A 25099-nucleotide genomic window follows, 5' to 3' on the forward strand; every position below is an offset into this window, starting at 1 on the left:
ATGAGGCCACGCCTGGCACTCAGGAGGGAAGGTGGCTGCCCGCAACGGGTGCATTTTCTCTACCTCCAGTGTCTCTTGCTTCAAGAGGCTGTATCTCCACCTTGTGGAAAGAAAATTCCAGAGCATTTTCTGTGACTTGATGTCCACCAAGGCCCCGGAGGATGGAATCTGGGTAGAGGGAAGGACAGCTTGGCCCAGCGCTCTCAAGAATTAATCATCTTCACCTTTTATGTGTGGCCTGACCCCCTGGAGAACATCCCCTCTACCACTTTCTTAATTTCTAAAGCCTTTGAAGTGGGTCCTGGGAAGAGCTGCAGGTGGTCAAGCCCCTCCCTGTTGGGGCTAGCTGAGCTGGGAGCCCATGGGGCCTGGAAGACCTGGTTGGTTCTCTGGAGCCCCCCTTCCTGTCCTCCGGCTCCTCACCAGCCTCAAGCATGTTGTGTGTTGCTGTCCTGTTCCCAGGAGACAGCCTCAGCCTTGGGTCTGTTTGGGTGGCCTTGGGACAGGCCCCTCAACAACCTTCTTTTGTGGAGTAAGGAGGACCCTCCTGGCTTAAGTTTGATTCTCTCAAGGCTGTTGCGGAGGGAGAAAGGACGTGGTGTTCTCAGGGCCCAGATCGCTGGCTTCAGGAGGCACTTCATCCTCTACTCTCGCTGGGCTGCTCTCTGACTCACTGTCCAGAAAGAACTTTGATAAGAGGCACGTGGCAAATATGATATCTGTGTGTGATAACCAGACATTCCAGAGTCAGGTCAGGAGCAGCCCGTTCCTCAGACCCCGGGTCCTCTGAAGGCTGAGACTTGTGTCTTCCTGGAATAGGCTGCTTCTGGGTGCCTTGCTGAAGCTCAGTAAGGTTCCCTGGGAAGGGAGCAGGGCTGGGCTGGGAGCCTCCGAAGTCTTGATATTGACCTTGACCCTGATTAACTCTTGAACTTCAGCAAGTTGCTTAAACTCTGGTATAAAGCAGAAATATGGTCCTCCCAGGACTCTCCTACCCCACTGCCCATTGGGCCTCCTGCTGTTGATCTCATAGGTTGTTTGAGACCAGAATAGCAGGCCGATGGGCAGGTGCCTTGACAACTGTGAAGAGTGGTGCATATCTTGACCTGTAGTGCCCTTTCTTGAACTGAAAAAAAAAAAAAAAAAAAGAGAGAGAGAGAGAATAAAAAAGACCTTGGACTTGCCCTTTGACAGGAACTAGCAGGGCTTCCCGCACACACAGTGTCCTGTCTATCTTGGAAGTGCAACCTTGGATGGGTGCCACTCCCCCCACTGAGTGAGCAAGGCGCTTTGTCTTTATCATCCATTCCTTGCTCAGAATGAGCTCTGGTCATTCTGTTTGCAGGAGGCTCCCCCAGATCTCCTGTTCCCCAGCGCCCTCGCATCAATAAAGGGAGGAGGCAGCACTTGATCCTTCTGAGCCGTCATCTGTAGTCCAGGAGTCCTGCAGAGCATTCTGGCTCTTTTGGATTCCAAGATGCTCACAGCTGGCTCTGTAGCAGGGCCTCTTGCCAGGAGTGTCAAGATGCCATTTTTACATCTCTTTGTGCGTGGGATGGCCCCTCTCTACGGTGGAGGAAAATGGTTGAGGTGGCACCACACAGACCTGATGCAGTCCCCACCAGCAGGAGGTGGGGCTGGGAGTGAGAAGTCCCAAGGGCTGAGGTTGGACCTGGTCTTACCCCCTCACAGTGAGCAAGTGGCAGTGATCACTGTCATGATTGCTGGGGTGGTGTGTGTGTGTGTGTGTGTGTGTGTGTGTGTGTGAGGGGGGTGGTGTGTGTGAGGGGTGGTCTGTGTGAGGGATGGTGGTGTGTGTGTGTGTGTGTGTGTGTGAGGGATGGTGTGTATGAGGGGTGGTGTGTGTGAGGGGGGTGGTGTGTGTGAGGGAGGGTGGTGTGTGTAAGGTGTGGTGTGTGTGAGGGGTGGTGGGGTGTGTGTGTGTGTGTGTGTGTGTGTGTGTGTGTGTGTTCGGACAGCCCTAGTGAAAATGTCGGAGCTCTTTTGAAGATGTTGCATTTTCTCCTCAGCAGGAGTCTCTCTCAGGAGTTCCTCTCTCTCCCTTATCTGCCCTAGGTTTGGCTGGCCTGGGCTTCTATGCTAGCTCACCAAACATCCATGGGCGCTGTTAGAGTACCCAATCCTGGACCTGGTCTCTGTCCCTCACAGACAACACCCCAGACCCTTGGCCGACCATTCTTGGCCACCGCTCCATCCTCCCTTTGAATCCCATTTGTCTTGTGTTGCTTCCCTGTGTCACCCTAACAGAAGGCACACAGCATGACCAATGAGACCGTTGGGCAACGGCCCTTTGCCCTTGGCCTGTTATGTTTTTTTGGCGGGGGAGAGGGTGGGTACCAGGGTTTAAACCCAGGGATGCTGAACCACTGAGCCACATCCCCAGCCCTTTTTGTTTTTTATTTTATTTTGAGACAGGGTCTCACTAGGTTGCTTACAACCTCACTAAATTCCTGAGGCAGCCTTCCAACCTGTGATCCTCCTGCCCCAGCCTCCCAAGCTGCTGGGATTAGAGGTGTGCACCACTGCACCCGGCTACTTCATTCATTGAACAGATGTTGAGCACCTACTGCATGCCAAGCAGTCTGAGCATTGGAGATCCAACCATGAATGAGGAAGGGAAGGCGCCTGCTCTCAGGTTGGCATTTAAGAGAAGAGATTGAACCGTAGGGTTGTCACTCAGGGTGTCAGCAGTGGTGGAAATGCCAGGTAAAGTAGGAGGGGAGGGGACCTCAGAGGAGGACACAGGGACATGTTTTTGTGTAAGGAGGTCCCTGGAGGACTCCTTAAATAACAAGAAGCTGTGCTCCTGGGTAGTATTGGATATGGATGACTAATATTTTTCTAGGTTTCATTTTCTCTCCAGATTTCTCTCTGCAGTCATGAAGCAGGGTTAGTTCAACTTACGAAGTCAGTTTCTTGGGGAAAAGCCACATGGGAGCCACCCGATCTATTTCTGGAGGTGCGCGTTCAAATAGGAGGAACTGGGGCCAGGCGGGGTGCCGCACGCCTGTAATCCCAGCAGCTCCAGGGGCTGAGGCAGGAGAATCGTGAGTTCAAAGTCACAATTGAACAACTTCAGCAATTTAGCAACTTGGTGAGACCCTGACTCTAAAAAATATAAAAAAGGGTTGGGATTGTGCCTTAGTGGTTAAGTAAGTGCTCCTGTTCAATCCTTAGTACAAAAAAGAAAAAAAGAAAAGAAAAGAAAAGAGGAACTGGGTCTCATTCAAGGCGTTTCATGAAGCAACAGCTCTGAGGTTCACCACTGGAAATCAGAATAGGAGGGCTTTTGCCAAGAAAGCCTAGCTAGACTTAAGAGAACTCTGAGGATTTGCAATTTTGGCTGTCACAGGACTGCATTGCAGACAAAAGAGACGGTTCTCCCTTGGGCTGGTGTATCTCAGGGCAGAGGGTGGTGATGTTGAGCAGGATCTGTTCCTGGGCTGGGCAGTGAGGTTGGTGTCTGGGAAACGTCACAGTGTTTGAATGGGGCCTCTCATGTTGCCTACTTCAGATGTGAAAGACGTGGGGGGAGATTGACATGATGCGACCCCCAGCTTCCTGGGTGGTTCAAAGACTCACTCATATTTCCTCTGAGTTGTGCGAAAGGTCTGTGAACCTGTGGTCAGTGGCTGTTAGCATGGTCAGCTAGAAGGACCTTTGAGTGTTGAAAACAACAGTGATTTGTGATCTTGGTGAAAGAGGAGGACAGGAGGTTTCACTGCTGCTCTGTGGAGACCTAGACTTTGTGGAGTCCCCCATGAGAACAGTTCTAACCCTTAAAAGGAGGGATGTGTGCTTCAGGAAGCTCCAGAGTTAGGGATGATTGAACGCAGGCATAAATGTCAGGGTCAGGCCCTCTAGTATTGCTTCCTTGTGTGCATACCTGTAATCCTAGCACCTTGGGAGGCTGAGGCAGGAGGATCGTGAGTTTAAACCCATCCTCAGCAAAAGTGAGGCCCTAAGAAATTCAGTGATACCCTGTCTCTAAATAAAATCCAAAAAAAGGGCTGGGGATGTGGCTCCGTGGTCGAGTGCCCCTGAGTTCAATCCCTAGTATGTCCCCAAAAATCAGGGTCAGTGAAAAATAAACGAATAAAATTAATAAACAAAGCTAATAAGAAAATAAAGCCCTTTTGTAAATTTCACTTTTTAATCAGGAAAGTTTCCCTGTAGAACTCAGACCCTGTCCCCTAAACTTAGCATCTTCTCTGTTTACAGCGCAGGGTATCTGCTCTTCAGCTACTTTGCATCCCCAAAGATGAGGAGGAGACCCAGCACCAAGGCTGTAGGTCAACATCAAGGTATAAGCGTGGTGAGAGTGAGCTCTTGCATCTGTTGTCTCCTTCCTTATTTTTTATTCGGGTGCTTAGAATGCAGTAGATGTTCAATAAATATTGAATGTAGGTTCAAGGGTGGGAAGTTGATCAGCCCATATTCCCATGACCTCCATGTCTGATCTTGGGGAGCCCCAAACTGTGGGGTCTTCTTATGTCAGGGCTTCTATGGGTCATTTCATCTTTCATCTGCTTTCTTTTGCTGTTAAACTCTTGCAGTGCAGCATTCTGGGAGCAGGTACATTCTGGGAGCAGGTGCATTCTTGGAGCAGGTGCTATCCCTGCTGTACAGGAGACTAGAAATACTTAGGTTTGCACCTTTCCAAAGTCATTTCTTTATTAGGAAAATATTTTCTGAGTGCTTTCTCAGTTCTTGGTATTGTGCTGGACGTGGTATGGGAAGAGGTCACACAAGGGAATGTTAATCAAGGTGCAAACAAATTAGTCGGGGAGAGGGCACCCCACACAAAAAGAAACAAAACCAAGGTAAGCACCCCATAAGAACAAGAATCCCATTCGGTCTGTCCACATGGAAAACAAACCAGATGAGGGCTGGAGATCCCTCTCACCACAGCTTCTGCCGACAGCTAGATTTAGGGGGGCACTTGACCTATAGAATCTTACAGGCTTACAGAGATTGTAAGCCTGGAGGGATGTCAGACTTGTGGTGGTGGTGGTGGTGGTGGTTTGGTGCTGGGGATTGAACCCAGGGGTCCTCTACCACTGAGCCACATCCCAAGCCCTTTTTATTTTTTATTCTGAGACAGGGTCTTGCTAAGTTGCTGAGGGTTTTGTTAAAGTGCTGAGGCTGGCCTCAAATTTGTAATCCTCCTGCCTTTGCCTCTGAGTAGCGGGAATTGCAGGAAAATTCTACCACATTCCACAGCAACTAGCTGGAATGTCAGTTTTTTGAGGGTATCTCTCTACTGTGGCATTCACCATCAAGGACTTTGGAATTAGGTCAATGATCGCAGGCTGTCCTCATCTGCTGCTTCCTGCATCTCCTCAACCTCTTCCCCACAAAAGAATTGAGGGAACCCATCAGTACCAAGGCAGTTTAAGCCACCAGCATAATCACAACTCAGGGGACAAATCTGTGCCTGGAGGGAGCTCTCAGGACGTCTGGAGTTGATTAGCTGGGAAACTGCTTCCCAAGTTCTTAGAGACCCAAGCTTAAATCCATAAACCCTTTCATGAGTATTTTCTCCCTGAACAATGGGTTCATTTTTGTTCCTGAAGGTCTGTCGCCTCCTTAATCCCAAATTGGCCTTCTCAAAGCAGCCAAGGGCTTCCATTTGGGGATTTAAATAATACAGTCATATGAGCAGGTTTCCTGTGCAAGGTACCCCTTGCCGTGGTGTGTCCCTCAGGGCGTCTGGCATTCTTGGCTGGCTCTTGGGACACCTCCCATGATTAAACTCAAGCCCTGGGCTCTCAGCTCTTCAGTGTTCAACGCTCCAGGAGCCACCCCCATCTTACTCCTTTGCTTCTTTTTGGGGCATCCACAGACTCAGTGCCAGGACCCCCTGCTAAGCCTCCCCACAGGACTGAGGTGGCCTGCCTTGTTGGGGGCCTTCACTCTGAGCTGTTCCTTGCATTTGGATCCCGGAGCCCCCTGTCTGTGTGCCGCTGTCCCCAATCAGTTATTTGCTAACATCTAAGTGACCCTAACTAAGGGGAAGAGCAAGGCAGTTTCAGCTCTGGAATTTTGTACTGGAGAATGCAGACCGGCCACTTTGCAAGTGTCTTGGTGGTGTTTCAGCAAACACCACAGTGTGTGGGGACAGGCAAGGTGGGGGGGACTCACCTCTGTGCAGTTTCCCACATGGACTTGGTCCTGGGAGATGGAGCGCTAGTGGTCATGCTCTGCACACCTGAGACTCCAGGGCCAAGTCTTATGGCTCTGGAAGTTTGTGTATGGAATGGAAATGAGATTTTAATACATTTCAAAAACTATAAATTGCACATGTTTCCACGACCCTGCATGTAGGGAGAACTTTGGATAAAGGTATAGACTAGAGGATGGAGGGGTTGGCATCTCCATTGGTCCCTTCTGCCTGGTGCATGGGAGATCCACAGGGGTCGGAGGAGACAGGCCTGGGACAGTGGGTGGGCAGTAATGGAGGAAGCCAGAGCCATCACCTGAGAGGTTTCAACTTCCTTCCTTCCTCTGAGAGTCCAGCTCCTTGGAGGTCTTGAGCAGGGGCAGCGTGGTCAGTATGGCCCCGAGGAAACTGAGGCTGGTTGGAGGAGAGATTGCTATTGCTTGGGAAGGAGGCAGGGAGGCTGAAGGGGGAGGATGCACATGGGAAGGGGGCTGATGGAGGGCTCTGGAGGGTCTGGGAGACAGTAGATGCAAAGGACAGATGAGTTTCCCAGGAGGACTGAGGGAGTGGAGAGAGAGCACAAGGAAGGAGCTGGAGAAGAGGAGAACCAAGGCCAGGTGGCTCGAAATGAACTGAGCACATCTGAGTCCACCAGTCTCTCCTGCTGTGGCCATTGCTATGCCGGAGCGTGCGGGGTAGAAAAGCCAGGGTTTTTTACAGGGGGTGAGTGCAAATCCTATAAGCAACATATTTCCTTCCTTTTGTGAAAAAAGAAACAGGCCCAGAGAGGTGAATTAACTGGCCAAGATCAGACAACAAGTAACTGGTAGAGCTGGGATTTGAACTCATATCTTTTTGACTTCAGGGTTTACATCCTTAACCACTCTACTGGTGTGATGCTGTCTCCACTAAATGTTAAGTTAGAAAGGAAGAGAAGTGTTGGTTTTGTGGGAAAATAGCACAGCAACCAGGTGCCATGTGCGTATCTGTAATCCCATGGGCTCAGGAGGCTGAGGCAAGAGGATCGCAAGTTCAAAGCCAGCCTCAGCAACTTAGCAAGACCCTAAGGGACTTTGCAAGACCTGATCTCCAAATAAAAAATAAAAAGGTGTGAAGATGTGAAGATGTGATTAAGTACCCCTGGGTTCAATCCCTGGTGAAAGAGAGAGAGAGGGGAGTAGGGGAGAGAGAGGTAGAGAGGAAGAGAAAGAGAAAGCATCCAGATGAGCTCCTAAGGAGACCTCTAGCCAAGGTGCTCTGCTATGAGAAATGCTGACACTTTTGACTCAGCAGAGAGCTAATTGGGAGCCCTGAAATTCCAGGGAACATGCTCACACCAACCCAGTGACTGTGTCCAGAGAAAAGGGATGAGCCCATGGGAGCCTAGCCCTAGGGAGCCTAGCCCTAGGGGTGAGGGTAGGCTTATCTTTCCCTAATTAGCCCAGGGCACCTGGAGGAGAGTTGGCTAGAGATGGAATGGGGTTGGGAGGTGAGCACCTGTTTGTTGAGGTTGTTTTTCTTTCTTTCTTTCTTTCTTTCTTTCTTTCTTTCTTTCTTTCTTTCTTTCTTTCTTTCTTTCTTTCTTTCTCTTTCTTTCTCTTTCTTTCTTTCTTTCTTTTTAATTTGTTCTAAATAGTTATACACGGCAGTAGAATGCATTTTGATACATAAATGGAGTATAACTGCTCATTCTTCTGATGATACACAATGTAGAATTATACTGATCGTGTAGTCATATATGCACACAGGATCATAATGTCCAATTTACTATCCTTCCTACGAAGAGCAGGTCCACCTAAGTCAGGAGGATAAAGTACCTGGAACTCCAACAGATGGGGACCAGTGGTTCTCTCCCTGTTCCATTCAGACTGAAGCCCTCATCACCATGTTGACGCAGGGACCCACGCCTTTTGTGGAAGCCTGGGATGCTCCCTGATGGCCTGATCCTAGGACCAGCCAGGATGCGGGAGGGCAGCTTCGTGCTGTGGTTCTGATTGAGTTGAGATCAGGACTTTGCTGATAGTGGATGGAGACAGTACATGGCGGGTGGTGATGGGGACATTGTCTCTGTGAATCTCCGAGCTGATAGGACATGTGTGTTGGTTGCATAATGAACTAGGTGAGGAAATCTTACCCCCAATGTGGTCTGATGGTTTTTTTAAGTTTTCTTCCTTGTTCCATCATTAAATGGATGAGCCAGAATGACGAGTATGGCTTCTTCCTGTCACCTGAAGGCTTTGGGTAACATAGATGTGTTTTTAACTGTGACACTTATCCTAGAAATGTTTGTGACTACTGACATGGCCACAGCATTTAGCTATCATCCTTGAATTTGCAGAAAAGCCAGCAAAGAAGTGGAGTCCAGTACCCCAGGCTGCCACTCTATTGCTTTGTTTGTCACATTTTTTGTTAAACATTTTCTTCGGGGGTGAAATAAACTATGGTTAGCAAGTTTCCAAGCTCAGGATTCAGAATTGCTGTGTGTCAAAACTCCAGCTCTGCTGCCTCTTGCTGTGTGACCTTAAGCAAGTTCCATAACCTTTCTGTACCTCAGTTTTATCATCTATAAAACTAGAACAATGACCCCTCTTTCTGGGATCCTTATGAAATGGAGACATTTCATGGAAACTTCCATGCATTTTACTGTGGTTAGTAAGTAAGTTCTGTGCTCCAGACCCTACTGTGAACCCTGCCCTCATGGGATTAATCTGCTGATAATTAAACAGTCATACAAACCTAAGACTCTTCTGCAGGGACCTGACAAGGGAACCCTGAGGAAGTGTGACCTGAGCTCAGATCTGAAAGATAGCTTCATTTATTGGAGGAACCAGGAAGTCATTCCAGTCCAGGAAGAGGCTCTAGTACAAAGTCCCTGTGGTCCTCAGGTACAAGGAGGCTTTGAATGATTGAAAGACTGAAAGGAGATTGGCGTAGCAGGGTCCCAAGGAGCAAGCAGATGACAAGGGGCAGGCCAGCAGACAGAGCCCCTGGGCAGAATTTTGTAGATTAGGATTTGTGTTTAGGATTTTTATCCCTAATTTAAAAGCAAAGGCCAGTCCCTGCGGGTGTTGGGCAAGGGAGGGACATGGTCCAACCATGTTTCCCAGAGACTAGTGACTGCGGAGCCACAGGGACTCTGTTAGCAGGCCTGAGCAAGACTCTTTCTGAGGCCGCATCTCGCACACCCCTGTGATGTGTGATAAGGATGTCCTGCCTGTGCAGGACTCCTGACACCCCCTCCTGCACCATGATGGCAGTAGAGGTACTGCTGGTGACCTCTGTCACCAGGCCAGGTTGGGAAACTGCTGCTATGGGACCTGTAAGAAGGAAGACATCCCAGATCCACTTTAAAAACAGTTAAAAAAAATAAAGTTCCTGAAGAGCTATGACTGTGACTTGGTTTGATTCTGAATTTTGCATTTTGTCCATGACTTTATTTTGTTTCATTTTTGGTACTGAGGATTGAACCCAGGGGTGCTCTACCACTGAGCTTGAGATGGGATCTCACTGAGTTGCTGAGGCTGGCCTCGAACTTGCCATCTTCCCGCCTTGGCCTGCACCACTGAGCCCAGGGAGGACTTGTATTTTGTTGAGAATGATAAAGCTAGAACCAGAGCCAGGACATAGGTCAACTCAAACCTGCTTAGTGGCGATTCAGTGATTTACTTCCCACCTGGGTCTGGATGTTTCTGTGTCTCAGAAAAGGCACCAGCACCACCCCCCAGGAGCAGCCTCCTCCCAAATCTTGGGATTCATTGTTATTGGCCCCAGGTCTCTGATTTCAACCCCCGAGGTGTTTCATCAAACACGTGATAGACCAAGTGCGTGAATATATCGACTTCTAGTGGGAACAGTGAGGTAAGCCCAGGTCCCTGGGTGAGATGGAACTGGTTTGGGATCCCAGCTGTCCTGCTAGCTTCCTGTGTGACTTTGGGCAGGGTACTGACCATCTGCTTTTCTCATTTTTTTCTTTTTTTAATGAAGTTATTAAGGTTAAAATAAAAGATAAAAGACATTAGATACCTGGTACCTACTAGTGCTCGATAGCTGGCAGGACTTAACTTCTTCCATATGTGCATGTCCCCCTTACAACTATAGGTACAAGGTGGTTTGTAGGGAGATCCTGGGTCCTAATGGGCAGAGGTGTGTGAACTTCCAAACTATAGCATCATATCATTCCCAGCTTTATGTAGACAAGATTTTCCACGAATTTCATCTGTCCATCCACTCATCAGCCCAACCATCCATCCTTGCATCTAGCATGGCTAAGTACTTTCCGTGGACAGGTCTAGGAACTAGCAACTGCAAACAGAGCCATGGCTCTCCCTGAATAAAGAAGCAGGAAAAAAAAAGTCTTTGAAAACAAAAGAGGCAGCACCGACACCCTGGTCATTGAAGGATCTCCAAAGCCAGGTTCCTCCTTTAGAAAGGCTAGCCTGAAACAGTGTTGTCACCAGCAACAGTTGCTGAGGTCCCCAAGCCGGGCGGAGCAGCACTTGCTCAGTCCTGCTGTGCAGATGGAGTGAACGAGTCCCACCCTGAGGTATCAGGCGTGATGTGTTTGTTTTTGATCCTGAGGAAGCAGGAAGGGTTTATTTATCAGGGCAGAAGATTCCTGAGGATTAGGTCCTCCGCTATCAAGGTCTCAGATTTTTATCCTCCTTTTGGAAAGGAAAGAGCCCAAGTGCCTTGGCTGCTGTCAGTATCTCCCCTCATTCTTGCCAGTGGGACCCTCTAAGATGCTCCATAACTTTCAGGTCTGCAATCCAAAATGCTTGGGAGGCCAGAGAGTGGGCAGTGAAGCTATGGAGGAGGCTGAACTTGCCCCTCTGTCTTAGGCTGGTCTTCCCAGCTGACTCTGCTCATTGAGTAACTGAGGACGAGAGGAAGGTCCACAGACACAGACCCTGCACACCTGGGCCTTTCTCAAGGCCTTGTGCCAGGCCTCGTGGCGGGGGTGTCGCAGAGCAGCCAGGGGAGCTGTTTCCTTACCTCAATGCTGGGCAGCCCTGAGCTCCTTAACCTCACATAGCTTCTGTTTGTTCCTCTAATAACTAACAGGGTTGGAATGGAGGATTACAAGAGAACTTCCAAACAATAGCATCGTATCATTTCAAATCACAAATGTGGCAGATTGCGTTGTTTTTGTATCTTACTTTTTTTTTTTTTTTTTGAGGGTGAGGGTACCAGGGATTGAACTCAGGGGCACTCAACCACTGAGACATCCCCAGCCTTTTTTCTGTATTTTATTTAGATACAGGGTCTCACTGAGTTACTTAGTACCTTGCTTTTGCTGAGACTGGCTTTGAGCTTGTGATCCTCCTCCCTCAGTCTCCGGAGCCACTGGATTATAGACGTGAACCACCACACCTGTGTTTTACTTTTTTTTAAATTTATTTTTTCTAGTTCTCATCAGTTGCACATGACAGCAGAAAGCTTTTTGATTCGTTGTATACAAATGGAGCACAATTTTCATTTCTCTAGTCATACACAACGTAGAGTTGTACATGTGCTGTCATACTTGTACCTAGGGTAATGACGTTAGTCTCATTCCACCATCTTTCCTACCCCCGTGCCCACTCCACTTCCCTCCCTCCCCTTGTCCCAATCAAAGTCCTCCATCTCCCCAACCCCCCACCACCCCTGTGTTTTACTTTTAAATTGCTGCTTTCCACTAGATTATAGAATGCCTTGAAAGGAACCTGCCTTATGTAAGACACCTCCCTTCTGTATCTTGGTACCTCCTAAAATATCTAGGAGAGTACTTCTCACACAGTAGTGATTTTAAGATGTGCTTGATGTACTCACTATATCCTGCATAAGGAGCCCTACATTCACCTATAGTGACTTCTGGAGATAAGTTCCCAGTGTAACCATCAGGAGTGGCAGTGATTGACAGATGGGAAAAACAGTCAAGATGCTCACATGTGGTGTGACAGAAAGTAAATTTCTTTTCTACCTGCAGTTCCTTTCCAATACAATGGCAAAGTGGGATATTAAGACAAAAAAATGGATCATCTTCCTGCACTCTTGGAGTCTGAAACCTGTCTCAGTTTGCAAGTTGTTTTTCCATTGCTTCTGGTGGCAGAAGGACTTTGGGGTGTTATATAGTCAGTCACTTCTGACCTCAGAAACACCCAGGTCATGTTATCTACTAGGTCACTGGAGTTTGGACTCCAACTCTGATAGGACATGTTTGCGTTTGTTGGTATGAATAGTATGTGTGTGTTTGTGTGCCCACTGAGCCCGCCATTTTGCAGTTGTGTGTGACTTCACACTACAGATGATTTGAGAGCTGCTAACTTATTCACACAAGAACTGAAGTGTTTGTGAAAGTGGCAATAGCTTTATCTTTCCAACTCTTGCTAAATGCCAGTTCCTGTGGTGGTAGGGTGTAGAACTTTTCCCAGCTGGTCTCTCAGCTCCAGGTTAACAGATTTAATGAACTAAAAATTTTAGTGCATAAGAGGAAAAATATCATCATTATTTTACTTTCTATCCCAGAAATGGGAATATGGAAAACATTATTCATTAGTTTGCAGACAGAGAAGCGCCAGCCTGCAGAGATCCTCAATTCTAACATTTTCCCCATAGGTATTGATAGTGAGGGTCAGAGGTATGCATGAGTTGAGAGACTTCTCTGTCATCTTGAGGTGGGGAATAATCCCTATTTGGTCTTTAGAAAGGACTGGAAGTTGGGAAGTATGCTTCTTATTAGAAGTCTCTTTAAATATGCGCTGTCACCTCTTGGCCATTGGTAACTGATTGATTGTGTCTGTCTTCATTAGCTTGGAATTGCGATTGGGTTCTTGGTCCCTCCTATTTTGGTACCCAACATCAAAGACCGGGACCAGCTTGCCTACCACATCAGCATCATGTTCTACATCATAGGAGGCGTGGCCACCCTCCTTTTCATCCTTGTCATCATCGGTAAGGTCACTAGTGGACTCATGGTGGGGGGTGGACAGGGAGGTTCTGTCAACCTTGATGGGACACTTGTGAGCATGACCCTAACAACCAGGGACATTCACAGAAACTAGAGACCAGGCTTCTTGTGGTTTTCAAATGTTTTAGCCTGACCAGTTGTCCCTGATACCGTGCTAGATGGTCTTGTGCACTTTATTAAAGGTGCAATGAAAGTTCAGTTGTAACTAGCCCGTCATACTTCAGCAGAAGAATTGGGTAGATTGCTGGTCCCCGATGAAACCCAAGTGAGGACCCCCCAGGGTCACAGGCTCTGGGCTAAGAATTAGCCTGATCTCATCGAGTCTTCAGCAACCCCAGGAATGAGGTATTATTTTCAGTCCCATTTAACAAAGAAGAAAATGAGACTTGAGAGAGGTTAAATAAATTATTCAAGATGAAACAGCAACTAAGTGGCAAAGATTAGGTTCAAATCTAAGCTTGTCTGAATTTACTCTAAATTTATGAAAGATAAAAAGGAAAGCAGAAATCAATCCACAAACGCAAATCATCTCAGAGATCAACCCGAGATGACTTGGGAACCACATGTCTTTAATGCTTTTTAAAAATTATAAGAGTAGGGGCTGGGTGTGTGGCTCAGTGGTAAAGGGCTTGCCTCGAACACAAGAGACAGTGGGTTTGATCCTCAGCACCACATAAAAAATAAATTAAAAAATAAAGATATTATGCCCATGTATAACTAAAATATTTTTTAAATTATAAGAATAATATATGCTTATTATTGGAAAATCTGAAAAATACAAGAAAGCGTTAAGTAAGAAATGATCATTAATTGGGCTGGAGGTGTGGCTCAGTGGTGGAGCACTTGCCTTGCTTGCGTGAGGCACTGGGTTCTATCCTCAGCACCACATAAAAATAAATAAATACAATAAAGTTATTAAAAAATAAATGACCATTAATTTTTCCTTATACAAGTTAATCCCAACCACCAACCTCTGAGAACTACTAGGAACATTTTACATGCATGTGCATCATTGTGATATTTGACCAATAGAATTTTGTGTCTTTTGCTTTCTTCTGAGTGGTTTTACTTGGGCTGTGATAATTTCAGAAACAATAAAAGTAGAAGTTTGCAATTCCAGTTAGTCACCTGTCTAAAGGTTAATCAGTTCCCTTCCTGATGCCCACAAGTTCCATCTCATACAGTAAAGGTTTCATTCCTGCCTGCTAGCCTCCCCTCCACAGTCAGACATTTGTATAATTTTGCACCTCATTTAACTATTCTCTGAATCCAGAATGAGAACAGGCTGCCCAGTGACTTTTAAAAGTTGGTAGAGCCAGGTGAGGTGGCACATGCCTATAATCCCAGTGGCTCAAGAAGCTGAGGCAGGAGGATTGCAAATTCGAGGCCAGCCTCAGCAACATAGTGAGGCCCTAAGCAACTTAGCCAGACCCTGTCTCAAAATAAAAAATAAGAAGGACCAAGGATGTGGCTCAGTGTTTAAGCGCCCCTGGGTTCAATCCCCAGCACTCAAAAAACAAACGAACAAATAAACAAAAAAAGCTAATGTAGACCTTGTTGTTTCTGGGAAGGTAAGAAGAAGAGGAGCTTTGGATGAGATCAAGGAGGAATGATAGAGCCTAGGCCACTCCCTCAGCTAGACTTTGAGTTTTAAACTGTTAATGTGCTCAAATGTGCTCAGGTCTTGTGTTTGTCGTCCATGAAGGTCCGGTTTGCAGTGATTGAAAACCTGGGGAGTAGGGTGTTTCTGCTTTGGTGTTTTATTACCAAACACAGATAGTAGCTAATTAAGTAGAGAATGGAAAAAAATCTTATCTGAGTTCTAGTGTTTACCTGCCAGATCCTTGAGATGACATGTGCTGATGCAGAGTCTAGCAGCCTTAGCCTGGCTTTCTTCCCTGATGGAAGGGGAGGTGAGCTGGGAGACAATGGATGAAGGGCTCCCAGCGGATGGAAGTTATCTGGGACTAATTCCAGAGGAGGAAGTAGGGCTCTGAGGTCAGGGCTGGAGTGTTTTCTGGATGGGGGCTCCTTTGATCTGCCAAGAGAGTAAACCTCATTTTCAGAGCTTCCTCTAACAGGGGAGTCCATAGATCTTTCAGGGGAGTGCCCAGGAGTGTGAATGGGGCTGGGGCCTTGCAGGTTTGCTTAGACTCAGCCCGGAAACCAGTTTATCCAAAGAACTAGTCAAACTGACCCCCACCTCAAGGGCTGAATGGCACCCAGGGTGGTCACAACAATTTTCCCACAGTCCCTCTCTAACCCTTTTTATCCAAGTTCTTATTCTGGAAGAAGAAGCAGTTAATCTTATCTCCTACATGAGATATCTGATTCAGAGTTGGCAAAATTGGGAAGGGACTCTAGGTTTTTCCTTTAGAAGAAGACCCCTTTTGCTTATTAGGGGAATATTCCGTGGTGACCACTGGCCAGGCTCTGTGACTGGGCAGCACTGTCCCATCTCCCTTGGGAGGAGCTCTGGAGCTAAGCCATTATCTGGGCTCACTGATCCCAAAGCTTCAGTTTTTGCTTCTTTTCCATCCGTGTGATGCTGCTGTGTTTTTTTGGTGTTCTGTGCTATGCTCTTTGCTGGTTGTTAGGGGATTTCTTGGTCTTTGGATACTGCCTGGGGTTCCAGAAGTCATTAAGATGAAGTAATCGAAGGACTACGTGCTAAGCCTCAGACAAGGAAAAAGAGCTGTCAAAATTGAGCTGAAGAATAAAAATTTCTTTGGTTCTCTTGGCTACTTCTCCGATGATGAATGTGAGCCATCTCTGCTGGGTTGGGACCCCAGGAACTTTCATTCATCTCTGTTCTTTTCCTTTCAGTGTTCAAAGAGAAGCCTAAACATCCCCCCAGCAGGGCCCAGTCCCTGAGCTATGCTTTAGCGTCCTCTGATGCTTCGTACTTCAGTTCCATTGTCCGGCTCTTCAAAAACCTCAACTTTGTGCTGCTCGTCATCACCTATGGTAAGGTGCATGTGGGTCCCGGAGCATGGGAGAGGAGAGGCCTGACGAGCATTCGTGTGCCTTACTCTTTCCAAATCTCAAATGTGCATGTGACATTGCTCAAGATTGACCAGAGGAGCCAGCCATGCCTGGGGGCCTTTGCACATGCTGAATGGTCCACTCTGGAGAACCATTTCTTGCCATGTCAGCCGATTTGGCAAATGCCTGTTGTTCCTCCAGGTCTCATCTCAGCATCACCTCTGTAAAGCAGTAATAGCTGCCCTTTCCTCTCTTTTCATGCTATTACTTGTATATCTTTTTTTTTGTGGGGGTGGGTAGTGGGGATTGAACTAAGGGGCACTCAACCACCGAGCTACATCCCAAGCCCTATTTTTTGTATTTTATTTAGAGACAGGGTCTCACTGAGTTGCTTAGCATCTTTCTTTTGCTGAGGCTGGCTTTGAACTTTCGATCCTCCTGCCTCAGCCTCCTGAGCTGCTGGGATTAGAGGTGTATACCACTGTCCCTGGCTGGAACTTTTATACTTGTCACTTCTTTAAAAAAAAATTCTAAGTCTATTGCCTTAATAGACTGAACTCTGTGAGTGGGGATTTGTGTCTTTTCATTTTATAGTTCCTCTGTGGTAGCCAGCCTCAACTGGCTACTCCAGAAGCCGTGAATGAATGAATGAATGAATGAATAAGTGCATGCATCATACATCTTCATAGGAACTGCTCCTCACCCAACCTTCCCTCATCTTGTAACATTGATGCCTTTTTTTTCCCTGAATGCAAGACATCATCCCTCTTTCAATCCATTTTCCTGGTCTTTGGCAAGATTAATTTGAATCTTTGCTGGCATATTGGCTTGCCTTGTCAGTGTGGTGGTTTCTGTATCTTCTTTCCAACCTTTAATGAGACTATTGAACTGAGAATGGCAAGGACAGAGCCCCACGCATCCAACTAAAGAATGTCTGTCTTCAGATGAGTGCTAGTCTATTAATCAAAATACTCTTAGTTCAAGAACTTAGAGACCAGATGGGTTTGGTGGTGCACATCTGTAGTCCCAGCTACTAGGGAGGCTGAGGCAGGAGGATAACAAGTTCAAGGCCAGTCTGGACAATTTAGCAATGCAGGAAGACCCAAGCTGTCACCAGAAATCCCACATGTTTACCAGCATCTGGGTTCAAGGCAGGGCTGTCTTGTGGGGTGAAGAGAATAACCTTTCTTGGGCTTCCTTCTCTTTGTATCTCTGGGTCTTACATTCACAGGCCTCCTTGGATGCCTCTTCCTCAGTGGCATTACTGCCAGGTGAACAGGCTCACCTTCTAGAGAATGTCCTCCAAGGGGGCATTTTCCATGTCTTCTTGCCGTCCCCACCTTACCTCCATAGTGTCTGGCATCGGATCTTGGAGATTGTCCTTGAGGTTCCCTTTCCCTTGGGGGCTCTCCAATATTTTCCTGTTGTCCCACCAACATGGGTCTAGGAAAGGACCTTTGTGTCCTAAGATCCTGCTTAAGAATGGTGTAGCCAAGCATGGTGGAGCCTGCCTAATCCCAGATACTTGAGAGGCTGAGGCAGGAGGATTGTGAATTGGAGGCCAGCATGTTTTTGTTTCTTAAGAAACAAAAACAGCAAAGAAGCAGGTATAAAATCTTTGTTGAGATTCCCTGGAGCTTTGCTGAGGTTGAGGTGGCCTTTTTAAAAACGTGTTTACCACCGGCTGAGGAAGAACAAAAAGGAAACACAGAACTCAGAGGATCTGGGATTAATGTTTCCCGAGTGCTGTAGTTTGGATCTGGAGGTCCATCAGAGGTCCACATATTGAAGGCTTGATTGCCAGCCTGTAGCTCCACAGGGAGGTGCTGGAACCTTTAGTAGGTAGAGCCCAGTAAGAGGAAGTTAGGTCCTTGGGGGTATGCCCTTGATGGGGACCTTGGGGTCCTGGTTCCTTCCTGTCTCTCTTTCACTTCTTGGCTGCTGTGAAGTGAGCTGTTTTATATCACCAGCTGCTCCCAGCCATGATGTACTGTCTCACCACAGGCCCCCACATCACAAGCCAATAAATAGACCACAGGCTGAAACTTCTGAAACCATGAGCCCAAAATTTTTTTCCTTCTTAAAAGGTGATGATCTCAGGTAGTTTGTCACAGTGAAGCAAAGCTGTCTAATACATTGAGCTTCCCTGAGGATAGACTCCCCTGGGGTGCTTGATTGAATGTGTGCATAGTACCCCCTGCTTTTCTTCTGGAAATTCAGATTCAAAGTGCAGTTGGGAATCTGCTTTTTATAAGCATTCCACGCAGGAAATGCTGTCTTGCAGTGGAGTGGGGAGCCCCTGAAGTAGCTGCTTGAGGCGAGGCTCATGGTCTTGAAGCCCTTTCCCTCCCAGCTGCCTCCATGTTAACCACCACCTGGGAGCCGGGCCTGGTCTTTGATCTTCCATATTGGTGAGGCCACTTATTCCCACACTCCAGGGACTTCAAGAAATACCTGTCTTTTTTTTTCTTTCTTATTTTTTCCTCTCTTTCTTTTTTTTTTTCTTTTTTTCTTTTGTTGTTGTTATTGACACGCCGAGTCCTAAACTCCATTCAAGGAGATTCTGATCCAGTAGGTCTAGAGTGGGGACCAAAATTCTGCATTTTTGAAGTTCAAGGAATTCCAAGGCCAGTGGTCTCTGGAATAGTTAAAATAAAAATTAAAAAAAAAAAATAAGAAGAAAGAAAAGAAAAACAAAAACCGGTCTTGACAAAGAGACGCAGGGTGACGACAGTCATTTTTGCCTCCTGAAAACCTTCTCCTCAACGCAGGCACTTATAGTGACTGACAGCAGAAGCGGCCAGGCCTCTCAGGGGAGATCACGCTTTTTCTGCCCTGACCCAGCAGGCTCACTTTGCCATGCGTAGTCAGACCTGAATCTCAGGCACCTTCAATCCTGTCCCCTGTACTCCTGGGACAGGTGTGCCTGCCTGGCAGAGTGCGTGTGTCCTTCCTGTTCTTTCTGCTCTTCCTGGGGGCATGCCCAACCCCTTGGATGGGGCCGTGGAGTGGACTTCTGCTGTTTAACCACGTCTAGCCATCCTTGGCAATACGGGGAGGGACATCTAGACTAAAGATTGAGTGGGAAAACATACTGCACTTCTAACTCCTCTAGGGCGGGACACAAGAGACAACAGGAAAGATTGGCAGCTCTTCAGGGTGCTGATAGACCACAGGCCCTGCTTAGGGAACTATTTCACGAAACCAGTCAAACCGCTCAGTTTGTGTTGGTCAGCGGGCTCAGGATTCTGTTCCCTCACTCTTTTTTCAAGGTCCTGAAAGTGTTGGTGTATTTGTGTGTCTATTTGTTTCAGTTTTCCTGGATAACTTCCTTCCCTCGGCTTCCTGTGGATGCTGCCCTCCTTGTTCGTCCCAGCTGGGGCTTCAAGTCCAGAGCTCTTCACCTGAAACTGAGGCTCACTTGGAATATCCCTGTCAGGGTCAGGCAAGGACAAGCAGCTAAGGGAGGAGTAGGAAGGGCAAGAACAGGAGACTGTTTTCCCCCTTCCCTTTCCCACATTCCAACCCACACCACTTTTGGGGAGTGTGTTTCCCCTTGGGCCCTCTTGACTCAGAGATGGAATTCTAAGTGGCTGGGTGTGTGATATGAAGGTTAGCTGGAGATGCAAGCTAGAGAGATGTTCCTGAGGCCGGGCGCGGTGCCGCATGCCTGTCATCCCAGCAACTCGGGAGGCGGAGGCAGGAAGGGTTGAGAGTTCAAAGCCAGCCTCAGCAAAAAGTGAGGCCCTAAGCAACTCAGTGAGACCCTGTCTCTAAATAAAATACAGAATAGGGCTGAGGATGTGGCTCAGTGGTTGAGTGCCCCTGAGTTCAATCCCTGGTACCGGGAAAAAAAAAAAGAAAAAAGAAAGAAAGAAAGAAAGAAAGAAAGCTGTTGCTGAGAGCCTCACTTACCCTGACTGCCAACCAGCCTGACAGACACAGTGACATTGGATGACACGTCTGGGTTTGTTGGCCCACTGCAGCACTGTGTTGTTGAGGAGGCTGCATTGAGCCCAACCTTGTTGGATTGGTGGGTGACCTGCTGGGAGAGGCTGGGACAGGAGGAAATTATTCAGTGACTGTCTTGGGGAAATATTTGTTTTGAAAACCAGTTTTGAGAGGATGTAGAATGATTAAGATCAAAGACTCTAGAGTCAGAGGGTGTGGGTTCATATCCATCCCCACCACATAATACCTGTGTGATTGTGGCAATGCGAAAGCAAATTTCTATACAATTTGCATGAAAATTTGACCTTCACTTAACTCTGTAACTGTTTCCCCGGGAACCTGATATAGAGAATATATCAGCTACATTTAGGCAACATTGCTTATGATAAAAATGATCTCTTGTGCATGTAGAGAACAAGGAACACTTTTTGCACTGTTGGTGGGATTGTAAATCAGTACGACCACTATGGAAATCAGGAGGTTCCTCAAAAGACTCGGCCTGGAACCACCATATGACCCAGCTATCCCACTCCTCTGTATTTATCATGAAGAATTAAACTCTGCATACTGCAGTGATACATGCATGTTCATGTTTATAGCAGCACAATTCACAATAGCAAACTATGGAACCAGTCTATGTGTCCATCAACAGATGAGTGGATAAAGAAAATGTGGTGTATATATACACAATGAAGTTGTATTTAGCCATAAAGGAAAATGAAATTATATCCTTTATAGGAAAATGGATGGAACTTGAGAACACTATGTTAAGCAAAATAAGCCAAACTCACAAACTCAAGGGTCATATGTTTTCTCGTATATGTGAAAGCTAAAGAGGAAGAAGGAAAAGAAAGCAGAAGCATCTCAGGAAAATCAAAGGGAGATAACTAGTGAACAGGAAAGGGACCAGGAGGTAGGAGAGAAGACGGAGAGGGGAAGTCCTGGGGAGTGATATTGGCCAAATTATATTGTTATATTGTGTGCATGGACCAATATGTGACAACAAATCCCACCATTAGGTATAACATAAAATAGTGGGAAATAAAGATGTGGGAAAATGATCTCTTGTGGTTACAGTGGACAAGGAGACTTTGTCATATCTGGTAGGAGGCCATGTTTTGAACTTCCCTGTGAACAGTGACTCTTTCCACTGGCCTGTCCCTTAGGGAGACCCTGGACGTTATGCTTGTGGAGTTAAGCAACAGTGTCTCCTGTGTAAACTAGGTTGGCCTACGCACCTTTCCTTACACCTTAGCCAAGACCTGGAGGGCCAAAGAGAATAGCTTCTGGATGCCTGCAGGCACTGGGCTCTGTGGCTGGTTCTACCAAAGAGGAACTCCCAAGGCTGCCTTTCCTACAAGCTATGTGTCCTGTATTACACCCTTCTATGTGAATTGAATGTCAAGTGTGCTGACATTCAATTGGTTGTCCTGCGAGCCTCAGTGTTTTGTTAAAGCTAAAAAGACCCCTGGTGGCCATTAAGGAGTGACTGGGTTTGTTTTTTTAACTCTGTGCATTTTCTTCATCTACAGAATGGGGGTGGTGATACTCCCCACTTTCTAGGGTGGTTGTAAGGATTGTGAGGTGCTTAGTGCAGTGTCTAGTATACAAGGAAGTGCTGCTGCCACCATCCATCCTTGTCACCACCACCATCACTGAAGGAAGGTTCCAGTCTCATGGTAGCTATGGCTCGTTATGTGGCTTTGGTCAGATAACCTCATTCTCTGAGAATATAGGTTCTTACAGTATATGACAGGTGTTCTATTTATTTATGGAACAAATTGATGAAGTAGGATGACAACTCAGTGCTCTGTAGGGTGTCCTCTGGTTTCACATAGTAGACTTTGTTTTTTTCTTTATTTGTTTGGTACTGGGGATTGAACCCAGAGGCACTTAACCACTGAGCCACTTCCCCAGCCCTTTTTATATTTTATTTAGAGACAGGGTCTCGCTAAGTTGTTTAGGGCCTTGCCAAGTTGCTGAGGCTAGCTTTGAACTCATGATCTTCCTGCCTCAAAATCCCCAGCTGCTGGGATTACAGGTGTGCACTACTGCACCCAGCCACATAGTAGATCTTGTGTAACATTGAATCAGAGAAGAAATTGGAGAAGGAATGGAGAAGGAGGAGAGAAGCCACCTACAGAGGAGGTTTCAGGAGGGCGAGGTCTGGGGTGATGTGGAGAGGAGAAAGAGTCAGTGGGAGGAGGTAGAAGGGGGGTCCACTAGTCCTGCTGACTGTACAGGGCTGGCCAAAGCTTAAGAGAGGAATACACGGGAGTCATTGTGTACAAAGCCTGTGCTTTGGGGTAAGTCAAAGGGGGAGAAGGAAAAAGCATGTGGCCGAGGGAAGTTTGCAATTGTGACTTTTGTTTTATATGAAGCATTTGAGAAAAACTGCAGAGTAGCCTCATACCCGCCCTGAATTTTTCTTCTCTGGTCACCAATCACAGTGGCCATGGGGAGGAGGATTTGCGACCTCCCTAATGGTTGGCAGTGAGAAGTTAGCAATGGCTGGCTCTGATGCTGTGTTTCTCTCTTCCCCCTTCAGGTCTGAATGCTGGTGCTTTCTACGCCTTGTCCACGCTGCTGAATCGCATGGTGATCCTGCACTACCCGGTGAGGCACTCTCCTGAGCATGTTGGGCCTGGGGATGGTAGGATTTCCAAGTCTGTCCCTGCAGAGGCTGGGGCAGTGCTTAACTCTTGGCTCTAGGCAGCCCTGTATGGGGTCTGCTAATGGGATTTGAAGAGATACCCTGTCTTTGGAAGTTCTAAGATATGTGATGGTGTGACTAGCTAGTTAGCATCATTGAACTCTCTTTTTTCTGCAAAAGAAGCATAATTCTTGTAAGATTTGTTTTAGGATTAGAGAGTAATAATATTTGTGTATGAACATATATGTATATATATATTCATATCATATTTGTTACATATAATATATGTAAAGTCTATACATGTCACCTGGCAACACAGTAAAAATACACACATGCACATAAAATATTTAATTTGTAATGTATGGGCAAGGTTTAATTTTAAGCTCTTAGTTGCTCAACTGAAATTATTTTTTAAATGCTTCTAGAAACAGTGAGGGCTAGTTGTTGGGAAAGAGATACTGAGTGTCCCAGAGTTAGGGACACCAAGGTTCAAGTTCAATCTTCCCTCTCTTTGTGTGTGTGTGTGTGTGTGTGTGTGTGTGTGTGTGTGTGTGTGTGGTTGGTACTGGGGATTGAACCCTGTGCTTCGTTTATGCGAGACAAGTGCTCTACCACTGAACTACATCCTCAGTCCTTTTTGAATTTATTATTTTGAGGTGGGGTCTTGCTAATTCCTTCGGTTCTCACTAAGTTGCTAAGGCAGGCTCAATCTTGCTATCCTTCTGCCTCAGTCTCCCAAGTTGCTGGGATTACCAGCATATACCACCATGCCCAGCATCCACTATAATAGCTGGGGTTATATTGTTAGGAAGAACAACTATTCTAGAATTCTTCTCCCAGACCATCTTCTTACAAGGTATTTTGACCTGATACTTTATGATTATCGGCTGGACCAGAGCCTGAATTGCTTGACTTCACCCTCTTGTTCCATAATGACTGCACATTGCCCATGTATCTTGTGTCTTGTCCTATCACTGGGTGATCTTTGGGGTTTCCCCAGGGAGAAGAAGTGAATGCTGGAAGAATCGGCCTGACCATTGTCATTGCAGGGATGCTGGGGGCTGTGATCTCAGGCATTTGGCTGGATAAGTCCAAAACCTACAAGTAAGTGACTTTTCCTCTTAGCCTGAACATTGGGGACCCATCTTTTGAAAAGACCACCTTCATTGTCAATAGAAGGTTTGGGTGTGGCAGCTGGGAGTCTGAGGGGGTCCAGCAGACAGTTGAAAAGCATCTTCTCTGAGCTTTAGTTTACTCATTTACAAAGTGAGGGCTACCATATCCACCCTGGGGGTATCTCAGAAGGGTTAGAGAGGGCAGACAGGAAGGCTAGCCACCACCTCTGATCCCCACATAACTCCGTGGAAGGGGCAGATAAAGGACAAATGAAAATGTATAGGAAAAAAATCTCAGCAGTTGGAAAGTTTATGGATACTCCAAAGAGTGGAGAGAAAGAGATGATTTCACCACCGTGTTCCCACAATTCAGCTCTTTATGGATCCCGGGAGGTTCACCAAGGTGCTCTGTGTGCACTCCAGTTTGCAGAGAATATAGTCTTGCAGTTGTTTATACCTTGCCAGTAAATGTCCTGAGGTGCTTTGGACCTGAATGTCTAGTGTCTTTCTGAGAGCCCAGAGCTGTCCTTAAAGGCTTAAATTGTGCCTTGCAGATTCCTGGCCCCACCCTGTGGATGCCTTTCAGTAGAGGAACCTGCATTTATAAAAAGCAGAAGCAAGCTGGGTGTCCCAGTTCAATGGGACAAAGTACTCCTGTCAGCAGACAGCAGCCCATTTCCTCCTCCTGCTCCTCCTCCTCTTCTTCCTCCTCCTTCTTCTTTTTTCCTGTGCTGGGGGTGGACCATGGTCTCAGGCATGGCAGGCAAGCCCTCTACCACCGAGCCACACCCCCAGCCCCTTCTTCCCATCTTGTTGGGGCTTTTCAGTGCTCCCATGCATTGGGTGCTCAGAACCACTGCTGGTGGGCAGCTGCCAGGGTGTCTTGCGCCAGGGTGGGGCATTCAGCTTTCTCAAATTCTCCAAGTTTCCAGGGTCTGGAGGCGACAGACAGTGGCAGACCTGTTTTCTGCCCCACAAACCCGCTTCTGTGAGGCTCTGGTCAGACCAGGTCCCGCTCTGGCTGCCCTAGTCAAAGGCCAATTGAGGTCACTCCTGGGGATGTGGCTGCCTGGCTCACCCTGACGAGGAGCCTGGCTCTGCTTAATTACCGCTGGTGGAACTTGGCTGCCGTCTCGTCTCTGCCATCTGTTAGTTGCTTGATTCTTCTAGGAGCAAGAGTGGAGAGGACAGGCCCTCCCCAAGCCAGAGTACAGCAGTGTCCCTTCTTCCAGGACTTGCTCTGTAGCAGGAGCAGTGGGAGTGGG

At 47.1% G+C, this 25099-nt stretch overlaps 1 protein-coding gene across 1 annotated transcript in view; it reads left to right on the forward strand.

Moving 5' to 3' along the window:
• Positions 1-25099, forward strand: part of FLVCR2 (FLVCR choline and putative heme transporter 2) — a 53164-nt gene that overhangs the window by 18765 nt on the left and 9300 nt on the right. Inside the window, exons 2-5 of the mRNA XM_081291094.1 lie at positions 12973-13114; positions 15957-16097; positions 22615-22682; positions 23720-23823. Coding sequence (XP_081147220.1) covers positions 12973-13114; positions 15957-16097; positions 22615-22682; positions 23720-23823 — 455 coding nt within the window. The remainder of the gene's footprint in view (positions 1-12972; positions 13115-15956; positions 16098-22614; positions 22683-23719; positions 23824-25099) is intronic.

The sequence above is a fragment of the Spermophilus citellus genome (assembly GCF_964194105.1).
Source record: "Spermophilus citellus genome assembly, chromosome: 4".
In the NCBI taxonomy this organism is placed as follows: domain Eukaryota; kingdom Metazoa; phylum Chordata; class Mammalia; order Rodentia; family Sciuridae; genus Spermophilus; species Spermophilus citellus.